This window comes from Ixodes scapularis, unplaced genomic scaffold (assembly GCF_016920785.2).
Source record: "Ixodes scapularis isolate PalLabHiFi unplaced genomic scaffold, ASM1692078v2 PGA_scaffold10__122_contigs__length_95168666, whole genome shotgun sequence".
In the NCBI taxonomy this organism is placed as follows: domain Eukaryota; kingdom Metazoa; phylum Arthropoda; class Arachnida; order Ixodida; family Ixodidae; genus Ixodes; species Ixodes scapularis.
Genome location: NW_024609836.1, coordinates 56203750 through 56214664, shown reverse-complemented (window position 1 = coordinate 56214664; position 10915 = coordinate 56203750). Strand labels below are relative to the sequence as shown.

Genomic DNA, 10915 nt, shown 5'->3' with positions numbered 1-10915 from the left:
ATTACGTGACCCTCCTCATTAGCGTGTTCCCCCTTCCAGGACCAATTTTGGATTGCAGAGATTTAACTACAGATTGGCGGTTATGTTAAATAAGCTGGCATCCCGAGATATTGACATACGCTCCATAAACTATCAGACAATTCAAAGAATATTATAATATCGAACTGTTTTTCTTGTGTTTCTTCTTCTGTGGTTATTGTATAAGAGTTGTATATTTAGAATTTCTGTAACCTAGCTGTGCCCCCATCACTGCTGCTTGGTTTTGGGGGGCGCTGGACTTTGTCAAGCTGCGAGTACGCAGCTTTTTTCCAGCCCCCTAGTCCCAAATGTAATTGTTTCTGACTTAATAAACTGATTGATTGATTGATTGATTGATTGAAGTACGGTATCCTTTTCGTTTGATTTTAATCCCAGCCTTCACTGTTCGTTTTCTCTTCGTTTTTTTAGACCAAAACGGTGTTGCTGTTGTCCATTGTGTTGGCGTCGCACAGCTGCAAGGCGGTGATCCGGTCACTACATTTCTGGCGTCCGTGACAGGACGGCTCTTAACAAACGTCACAAATGGTAGATTCGTACGACGGACCAAACCGAGGTTTTCGTACGTGGAGAGTGTATCCCGCGACTATACTGTAACCGATTCCAACAATGTGCGCCTCATCCGCGGACGCGAGGACTGAAATAGTTGAGCGCCTTTTCGCTCGCGGATTTTCGACGGGGGACTGACTTGAAAAGCGTTTTAACTGGCAACAGCGCTCCCTTTTCTTTTTTTTTTTTAAATGGCAAATTGTAGATGGCGAATAATTGTGTTTTAACCGTTCACTGTTTCTTTTTGTTGTGCGTCTCTTTATACCAAGTGTGAAAGAAGCTAAAGGAACTTTGCCCGGCCGCACACTTACAACATATAAATCAGGCAGTCTATAAAAAAATCCTATCCGCACTTTAAGAATTCTCAACTTCATATCCAGTCATGCCGTACCGATGATTTTCAGTAGACATTCTATAGACTTTAATTCAGCTGAGGTCTAAAGGGTACAGGCAATAGAAATAACCACATCTCAATAGACATCCTGCCACCATATTTATGTAGAATATCTATAGACTAGGATCGATAGAATAATAAGATGCAGTGGACCCTCTTTGCGGAGTCTGTTTTTTTCAAGTGTCAAACAATTATAGCGTCTTTCAATTTATAACTGGAGATGCAGTTTACCGCCTCTTTTAAACCTCGATTTGTATAAATCATGCACAAATAAATCAACATTAAGTACAAAACGAGCTTGTTGGTAGCAGTAATTAAACATGAGGAAGATACATAGAAAGGAAGACGGACAACGAAGACTTCCAATCTTCGTTGTCCGCCCCCCTCCCCCCCCCCCCCCTCCTATTTTTATGTATCTTCCTCGTGTTTAATCAAAGCAACATACTTGTAATATTTTAATCATCTGGGATGGTCTTCGGTCAAGTGATTGCCTTTAAAGTGTAGTGTATACATAGCGGTGGAGCAGTCAGCACTACTGAAATACTAGTGTTATGAGTGCTCCGTGGCGTGTGTACTCAGTGTGATGTCAGTGTAGTTGCACGCGGCAACTGTTTCCATTCCAGATGTATCGTAAGAAACAGAAAACTAATATTCAAAATTATTATTTCTTTCGCGAAAAACGGTCCTATTGTTCTTCGAAAGGGGAGAGAAACGTCGTTAAAATCTCTATCTGTTTTCGATACAATTTCTATCCTATCTCTATTCACTAGGTTCTGTAAACTGTCCAGAAAAAAGCGGCTAGAAAGCTATAAACAATGGATAGAAGAGTGGAAATATTTTTTTCGAGAATATTTATAGCCTTCGTATACTATTTTCTAAAGAAATACTGTAGACAGTGGATAAATATTTTTGTGAAGGCACGACGGTTTCTTTTTTCGAGGCAGCGCCGTGTCCACTGGGGCAATCGTCGCTTTCGCTCTTGGACAACGGTAACACAATGCCTCGTATGAAAGTGAACGTTCGAGAGAAGTCTCCCTGGTTGGGGGAGCAACAATAATAAGAGAGACCAATCCAACATATAGACTTTTCTTCGAATCCCGGCACATGCAAACGAAGCCAGGTGACATAAATCAATCCCTCGGCACGCTGCCCACTGTCTCTACGTGAACGGACTTGGCTACATAAGTGATGCAAAACGAAGACGCCGCCACACAGAAGAAGAAGAAAACAAAAATGCTGCTCTTCAACGGCCTTAGCCGCAATCATTCCCCGAAGAAGAGACCGAGCAGGTTTCTTCTGCGGGGGTTGATTGCGGTTAATTTTTTTTTTTTTTTATTACTCGTGCGTCGTTTGCGTTTCCCAGCCCTTTGGGGTCGCGAACAGGTTCAGTCCCCGTCCTTGCCATCGTCTGCTCGTCTTCTCGTCCGCGTTGATGCGTTCGGGATTGCGGTCGGTCCGCGGACATCTGGTCACGTGATCAATCCGTCCGAGGATCCGTCTGACGTGTGAGTCGGCAATAATTAAGATCAGAACGGCGGGGAGTGTCAGTTGAGCGGCCGACCTCCAGTACGCGCTCATTGCCTTCTGTGGTGCTTGGTCAGTGCGTGCGCGGAGAAGCTCACGAGATGACAAAGCACCATCGAAGGTCGGAAGCTTGCGTTGGACGTGGGGCAAACTGAAACTGCTTCTTTTCGTTCTTATTATATCAGTGAGCACACCGCTCTCACGAGCTTCACCTCACTAATCTGTGCCTGTGTGTGTGTCGCGTGAAGAGGATTCTCGAGGGATTAATGAAAATTGGCAGAGTGCAGGATCCTGCAGGCATTGGGTCCGTGAACTATAGGTGTCGCAAAAAAAAAAAGCCGTCTCAACCTAAATATTGCGCTAGGGGGCCCGACAGTATGCCAACCCTTGTCTCATTTAAGAACTGTTAAACATTTCTTTTTTTTTCATTTTTAATGGGAAATTGGTGGCGACAAAACTCGCGAATTCATAAGGATGAACGGCTTCAGGTACCGGGAGCGGGCCCCTTCTTTCCTATTAAAACTGTCAGAAATCCATATATAACCTTTGAGGAAGATAAGGGTCCCGAAGCTTGGCTCATGGTTCATCACCGCGAGCGCTACATTTGGACGCAGACTGAGCGTTGTCAATGCGTAGATAATTTTACGAGAAAAATTAAACAAGAATAAAGAAGCAAAACCAAAAAACAAACAAAAACAACAACAACAACAACAAAAGTCTAAGTTTCTGCTTTTTTAGAAGCAGAACGCACTGTAACAGAACCGAGGAAGAGCGGTCACGCAACTTCTGGAGGAGTCTATTGCGATGGGCACGTCTATTGGCGTGGCGCACTTCCACGAGATCGCAAAGAGGCAATACAAGCTTATACACCCATTTGACAAATGACACGATGAGCTAACTACCCAACCCAACGCTATGGTGGGTGGCAATAACCGAATAATTGTTTCCGGATACATGAGCCTTGTCGCTTAGCCTATATGTGAAAAGGGGGAAGATAGGATTCTTTAAACCCATGTTCAAAGTAGAAAAAAAAAAGAAATCGGCCGCCAGATATTAAAAAAAAAAAGCCTTTTCTGTAAAACTTCTTAAAATATGGCGCTGGAAAGAATCAGCCATTCGCCGTTAATCCTTATTTTGAACACCTTTTTTTTTTTCACGCTCCGCTCATTGAAAAGGGCGTCAAAAGAGTCAAACCATGACAACTGCTTTCGCCACACCGCCGTCTTTGTTTGCACAATAATGTGCCTCTGCTATAGTCACCATCACCATGGCAACAAAGCGTGTTCTGATCAGCATGTTACTTAACGCTCGACATGCAGACAGAAAGGAGGAAACTTTCCGTAGATTCCTGCTTTCCATTCGCTGAAATGGGAGACCCTCCTCCTTTCTGTGTGGAGACGCTCACAGACCGCAGACCCGCTCCTGTGACGAGAAAAGAGCGCGAAAGGGGATGGGGAGGAGGTAACCAAGAACCGGTATTCTGCCCGGTAGAAGACAATTCTGTAGGTCGGCCTTTGAGCAGCTCGAAATAAGTATTTCCTAATTATGACGAAGCATACTTTTTTGATATATACAAATATTTGATACATACAAACATCTAAAAAAAGATTTTAGAAAAACCAAAAAAAAAAGTCACTTATTGCGTATTATGAAAATGTTTATCTCATCTGTGCGTACTGTGTGCCGCTAGGTGTCGTCTACTTTCCAGAGGTCTCTCCCAAATGGCATTTTGAAAAAAAAACTCGAGATACTTTGGTTATTATTTTTTTGTTTGCCATACTTTGACATTTATAACCTTAAAGTTTATGTTCAAGTTAAAAAATTTTGGGACGTCTCAAACATTACAAGATTAACCCATACTAAAAAAAAGGAGTACACTGCAGAAAACTTACGACGTTAAAAAAAGAAAAGAAAATCTGGACGCTATTGGCGATTTTAACCGCCTGTTTTTGAACCTTCCTTCATGGTTTCGTTTTCCATTGCCAAGCGCTATGGAATACATGATTTGCATCAAAAGTGTGGCGAGCGAACATTCCGCGACAGTTTTCATCTCTAGCCTCCAAGTGCCGTCAAATTTCCCAGAAGTGGCCAATATAAGCGCTTCTTTGCAAGGGCAGTCCTGCTAGCGCTGGCCAAAGCGCGCAACAAACGCGCGTCGCCACGAATCCTTCCCGTTAGGAAGATGAACCCCAAGGATTCAAGCTTATTCTTGCAATATTATTTGAGCAAAATAATGTGAGGTTCTGTGTACTATTCCGCCTACGGGGCGCTAAAGATATGAAAGACTCATCGGACGGAGGTGCCGGTGTTCCATGGCCGAGCAGGAGAAGCCGTCTTCCCGAGTGAACCCTGTCTGGTTTACCCGGCGGCGAAAGGAAAGACAACCGTCCCGTTCGAGTGTTGGCAAACGTCTAACCGAGCGCTGGCCTCGAGGCCGCCAGCGCGTGGCACCTTCTTTTATTACAGAACTGATGTCCGTTGTTATGCCATCTTTGAAAAAACTAAAAAGACCGACAAATGTAAATACTACTGTAACAAGTATGTAGCGCCCCCCTCCCGTCCGCCCGTCTGCGGCCGCCTGGCTCGGCGGGCAACATTGGTCACCACGCTAATAAACGCCGTTGAGCGTACGCCGCTCCGGCCAGTCATCGTCCACCCTCACAACCAGGCTGCGTGTCGTCTCTCCTCGGCGGGTGCTTCGGCCCCCTTCGTCCACGTTCGAGAAAGATCGTGACAACTACACTCTCTCTTCCTTGAACGATTTATGAGAGAGGTGTGGAATAAGAACGTACGTTAAACGCTTTGCGACCTTTTAACAAATTACTAAAGTTAACACGTCTCCGAACTTAACGAATATACAAAATGTCCTAAGTGAAAATGTTAATCACCTTGCGGAAAATGTTCATTATCTATAAAGTCTTGTGCACTTTAACACGAAAATGAAAAGAGTTCCACCTCTCACTCGCGACCTCTCAACACTCCGAAAAGTTCAACCAGTTTCATCGTCTTATGAAGTCTACATTTAAAGCTTTCCCCCTTTGTTGAAAAAAAAAAATAAGAGAGAACACCATGCGTATATGAACCCGCACATTCCACTTATTTCAAAAATGTCCAGGACACATGTGCAGTATTGGTTGTTATTTTGTTAGTGGTGTTATATGTTGGTAGTTTTGTGTTTGTCATGGACATTTCTCCTTGGCCAAGGATTTTCTATGACAGTGACTGATTCATTTCCTATAGCAAGTAAGCATAGCTCATGACAAATGACAACTATCAGAAAACCTAACTAGCAAGAACTACAAAACCTTTCTAATTACTGTCACTAAATTCAGAGTCTGAGTCCAAACTACCATTGCCAACTGCGAGGATGTAGTCCCTAAATTTCAGTGGAAGTCTTTTTTTGCGTATTGGTCGACTTTGTGCTGTTCGCAGCTGAGAATATATATTAGGAGCTCTAGATGACTCAGAGGTCGAAGGTGGTGCGTGTAATTCCGTTGTAGTCTCGTCACCGGAGTCTTCAAGTGGAGGCGTCGACAATGGCGTGCGGGAACGTGCGTCGAGAGGACTACTCGTCCTCGGCAAAGGAACAATGAGAAGCTCTTCCCGGGGATCTGGGAAAACGTTGTAGGGTTCGGTGCTACTGCTCACCCGCAGGAAGGACCAACGAGGCGGATCTCCGAAAAAAACACACCTTTACTTTCTGTTGGCAGCCAACCGACTGCCGACTGCCGAGCCCCGCGCCTCCAACGTGGCTCGCGCGCACGTTGCGCGCCGGGCGCAGAGCACACGTTTTTTTGGCCCATGATGGGCCGCAGAGCCCACAAACTTCCCCCCCCCCCCCCGCCCCCCCGAGTTCGTTGACGGGGTGCTTAGAAGGGTTCTTCGTTTTCGTCAATGTTAATTGCGATGTCGGCCGGCGAGGGGGGGCGGAGGAGGGCGGGTCTTAGGCGCCGGACGACCGCCAGGGCCCGTTGGAGGTTATGTTCGTCTATGGCCGCGAGGCGCAAGACGGCTGCCCTGGCGGCGGCGGCCGACTCCCGGGCCCGGTGGAGAGCGCCGGCCTGGTGGGTGCCCCTGTGGATCTCGGACACCCCACAGAGGGGGCACAGGAGCCGGCGCTCCTCCTCATCGTAGAACTGCACCGGGTCGTTGGGATGGCGGTCGGTAAGGGTGTTTCCCCGAAACGGCTCCGGGACTTCGGCCGGGGGGTCCGTGGTCAGGGGCCGGGGCTGGACCTCCCAGGGCAGGTTCGAGGTCCATGAGATGGCTAGGCCCTGGGGGCCCAGCACGGTCCAGGTTGCGGAGTTGCCCCGGCGTCGGTAGAAGGGCCGGCGGCGACGTTGTCCCGGAGCCGGAGGGCGACGGCCGTGGTGTCCCCAGGGTGGTGGTGGCGGTGGGGGGGAAGCTGAGCGTCTCCGTCGGTGGTAGCGAGGCATCTTGGAGAGCAGAGAGAAACAAAAAAAAAAAAGGGGGCCCGTGAGTGGTCTTCTACCGGGGTTTCTTCTACGAGAAAGCGTTCATAACGTTGGGCGCGGCAATAGACAAGTTAAATTTGCGAGGATACTATCCGCGTCTGCGCGTCCATCACACAAAACCCCGCGGAAATTCAGTCGGGAGAGCACTAGTTCTCGCTCAAGTCTATTGCAACGCGCATCTTCTTAGATCTTCGTCTTCGTCACCAACATCAGGTATAGTCCTCGCAGAATTAAGTATAACCCGGATCGGCATCACTCTCCACCTGCGAGAGAAGTTCGTCATCCAATTCATAATACCGTTTGAGGTTGGTGACATGAACAGGTCCGGCGTGTCGACCAGACTCACAATGAACAAGCGTGTACGTGAGGCGTGAGACCTTGTCTCGCACTCGATACGGACCATCCCACCTGTTTGCCAGGGAAGCTGTGAAACCTCTGGAGGCGTCACTAAGTGGGTGTGTCCGCCGGAGTACAAGATCTCCAACTTCGAATTGCACGTCCCGGTGGCCACGATTGTACTGCTCAGCCTGCTGAAGCCGTGCGGCGTCCAAGCTCTCCCGGGCATCACGAACGATGTCCCTGAGTCTGCGTCGTAGGCTTCCTGCGAACTGACCGTATGAGCGAGCAGCGCCACGGTTGTTGGTCGTGCAAGTGTTTTCCAGCGGGAAAGTCAGCTCTTTTCCGAAATTAAGGCAAGCTGGCGTAAAACCTGTAGACCGGTTAACGGTTGTGCGAGTTGCGAACGCGAGCTCTGGGAGCTTTGCGTCCCAGTCAGGGTGACGCTCGGTGTGAGCTATTAACATCGATTTTAGGTTTCGGTTCACCCGCTCTGTGATGTTTGCCTGTGGGTGATAGGGAGACGTCCGCTTGTGTTGTATGCCCAATGCGGCACATGAGTCTCGGAACACTTTGCTGGCAAAGTAAGTAGCGTTGTCGCTAATCAATTTCGCCGGAAATCCGAAGCGTGTGAACGTCTCCATCAGACACGACCAGATTCTTTTGGACGTCAGCGACCGTAATGCAAATAGCTCCACCCACTTGCTAAAGTGATCCGTGACAACCAACAAGTACTGGTTGCCACGCGGACTGCGTGGGAAAGGGCCCATGACGTCGACAGCAACGCATTCCCATGGGGATCGACTCACGACTGGCTGCATGAGACCAGGGGGCTGACCACCGCGCGGTTTGGCTTTCTGACAAACCGGGCATGAACGAGCGTACCTCAGCACGTCCTGACGAATTCCTGGCCAAGTTGCAGTACGGCTTAACTTTTTAAAAGTCTTGCAGCCACTACTGTGACCAGCCAAAGCAGAGTCATGGTAGTATCTAATGAAGGACGTGCGAAGTCGGCGAGGTATCACGGCTCGAAATGGAGTGTCTGTGGAGCCACTCTCCTCGTCGTCGATCTGAGGTATGTACCGGAGGAGCAGACCATCTTCGGCCAGCAAGTACGAGTCAAAACCCATGTCAGCGTCTCTGTTGCCACGTCGGTCACGTGAAGATAACCACTCAGAGACCCTGCGACAAAGTCCATCGTTCTGCTGTGCAGCACGAAGCTCATCTCGGCTAATCAAAGTACCCCAGCGCGAGCCAGCATCTATCGCAGCCACAACATTGGCATCCTCGGGCACGTGCTCTTCGCCGAGCGGAGCGCGCGATAAAGCGTCTGCAACTTTGTTTTGTGAGCCTGGCTTGTGCACAATAGTGTAGTCATATTTCTGAAGCGTTAGTGCCCAGCGTGCTAATCGTCCTGCCGGATTTTCCAGCCGCTGAAGCCAAGACAAGGCGGCATTATCCGACTGGATCACAAAGCGCGCGCCATCAAGATACATGTTGAATTTCTGCAGGGCGAATATGATGGCTAGGCACTCAAGCTCGCAAACGTTGTAATTCCGCTGAGCTGCTGTCAACGTATGGCTAGCAAACGCTACGGGTCGTAAGACACCATCAAAGTCTTGAAGCAGCACAGCACCTAAACCGTAGCCGCTCGCATCGGTTTGCAGCACAAACGGACGGTTGAGGTCTGGGAGCTTCAAAGATGCTGTCTCAGCAATAGCTCTGGACAGTTGAAGGAAAGCGTTTTGCTGTGCCTCCGTCCAACGCCATTTGACGCCTTTGCGCAGCAGTTCGTTCAGAGGCCGCGTTATCTCTGCACAGTGGGGAATAAACTGGCGGTAGAATCCAACCATGCCAAGAAATCTGTGCAAACTCTTTGCATCATGTGGGGGAGGAAACTCAGTTATGGCCCTCAGCTTGTCCTCATTAGGGCGAAGCGATCCATCGTCGATTACAAAACCGAGCAGGTTAATCTTAGAGGTTGCCAGTTGCATTTTTCCCGGGTGAACTGTCAAACCAGCATTCTGCATGCGTTCGAGAATAGTCCGAAGGTGCACAAGATGTTCTTCAAACGTGCGTGAAAAGACTACTACGTCATCCATATATGCCATGGCGTAGTTGTGCCGTGCGTCTCCAAGCACAATGTCCATAAGACGCTGGAATGTGGCAGGAGAGTTGCTCAAGCCAAAAGGCATGCGCACAAACTCGTACAACCCTCTGTAGCATGTGAATGCTGTTTTCTCAATGTCAGCGGGCTCGACCTCTATCTGGAGGAAACCGCGACTGCAGTCAAGAGTCGTGAAAAAACTCGCGTTTCCCAAGTTGTACATGATCGACTCAATCGAGGGGTACGGGTAGGCGTCACGAACGGTTACCGCATTCAGGCGCCGGTAGTCGACGCAAAGCCGAGCCGTTCCATCCTTCTTGGGGGCAAGGACGATCGGGAAGGCCCAAGGGCTCTGTGACTCACGTACTGCACCCGTGTCGATCATCTCTTGGAGCGTCTTGTCCAGCAGGGCTCGCTTGTGTACGCTGATAGGTCGAGGGTTGCAGCGTAGAGGACGTGTATCCCCGGTGTCAATTGAATGCTTTAGGACACCGGTTCTGCCGGGGTTCTCCGTGAACATCGGCGAAAACTCTTCCAGGAGTCTTTGGAGACGCCGCTTTTGCTGGTCCGTAGCAGGACACTTCTGCAAAGAATCGCTTACCGCACATGGGAGCCGCAGAGCAGGCGTTCTAACGCCAACGTTATCGACACTGACGACACAATCCTCTCGTCTAGTAAATGGGATCAGTTGCGCGTCACTACCCAACCGGTAGCCTTTGTTCGGAAAGTCCAGAACCAGGTTCTCCCCGAAAATGAAATCTCGCCCCAAAATAATCGGTACCGTGAGACCAGGTAAGCAAACGAAACGCTGACGGCGTTTTTTCTCGTTAAACCCGATCTGTAACCTCACGGCTTGACTCGCGAGCATTTCTGGTCCTGACGCTAGCTGTAAGCGCACGTTAGTCTCGCGCAGGTTGGCTTTCTGCTCTTTGCACCGTTCAATCAGGTAGTCCCCAATAAGCGACAGACTCGCACCGGTATCAATCAGCGCTGCCACAGCTATTCCGAGCACTGTAACTGTCATACGAGGCTCAATTAGCTCAAGGTCAGGCTGAATTCGACATACCGATGGAAGTTTTGCCGAGTTGTCCATGGTCATCGCGGCCGGCAGGCGTTCAGGGGTCAACGCCACCGGCCGTACTCGTTTCCCGAGGCTGCAGGGCTGTTGCGCAGTAGGTCGGGGCAGTCACGCCGGAAGTGGCCATGGCGACCGCAGCCGAAGCACCGCACCGAGTTGCGCCGGTCAGGGCCGTGCGTCGGGCTTGCTTGCGCTTGTCGTTGCGGCCCTTCTTGGTGTCCCTCGTTGGACCAGCGATCGGCGCCCCGGTTGGCATTGCGGGGAAAGGACCTTAAACGGCTTTCACCCTGCCGTAGTCTCGATCCAGCCGGCCGGGCACGTAGCCGGGGGTCCGAACCATCGAGTGGTCTCCCGCGCTCCCATTGCCCGAAGGCGTAGGAGTCCAGCGCACGGGGGGGACAGACCGCGCCATCCAG

At 49.6% G+C, this 10915-nt stretch overlaps 1 protein-coding gene across 1 annotated transcript; it reads right to left on the bottom strand.

The window, feature by feature from the left end:
* Positions 1–6337: 6337 nt before the first annotated feature.
* LOC115332114 lies at positions 6338–10522 on the bottom strand. The gene is made up of 2 exons (XM_040217520.2): positions 10488–10522; positions 6338–6939 (listed from the first exon to the last, which is right to left on the bottom strand). Exons 1-2 carry the CDS (start codon positions 10518–10520, stop codon positions 6373–6375), a joined length of 600 nt encoding a protein of 199 aa, XP_040073454.1. The 5' UTR covers positions 10521–10522; the 3' UTR covers positions 6338–6372.
* Between the last annotated feature and the right edge of the window lie 393 nt (positions 10523–10915).

What these genes read in the sequence shown, in the direction of transcription:
- LOC115332114 (XM_040217520.2), bottom strand. Translation starts at nt 10,520, where the DNA reads ATGACCATGGACAACTCGGCAAAACTTCCATCG. An exon ending in ACTCGGCAAAACTTCCATCG is followed by an intron (nt 6,940 to 10,487) that starts GTATGTCGAATT and finishes CTGCTCTCCAAG; the next exon opens with ATGCCTCGCTACCACCGACG.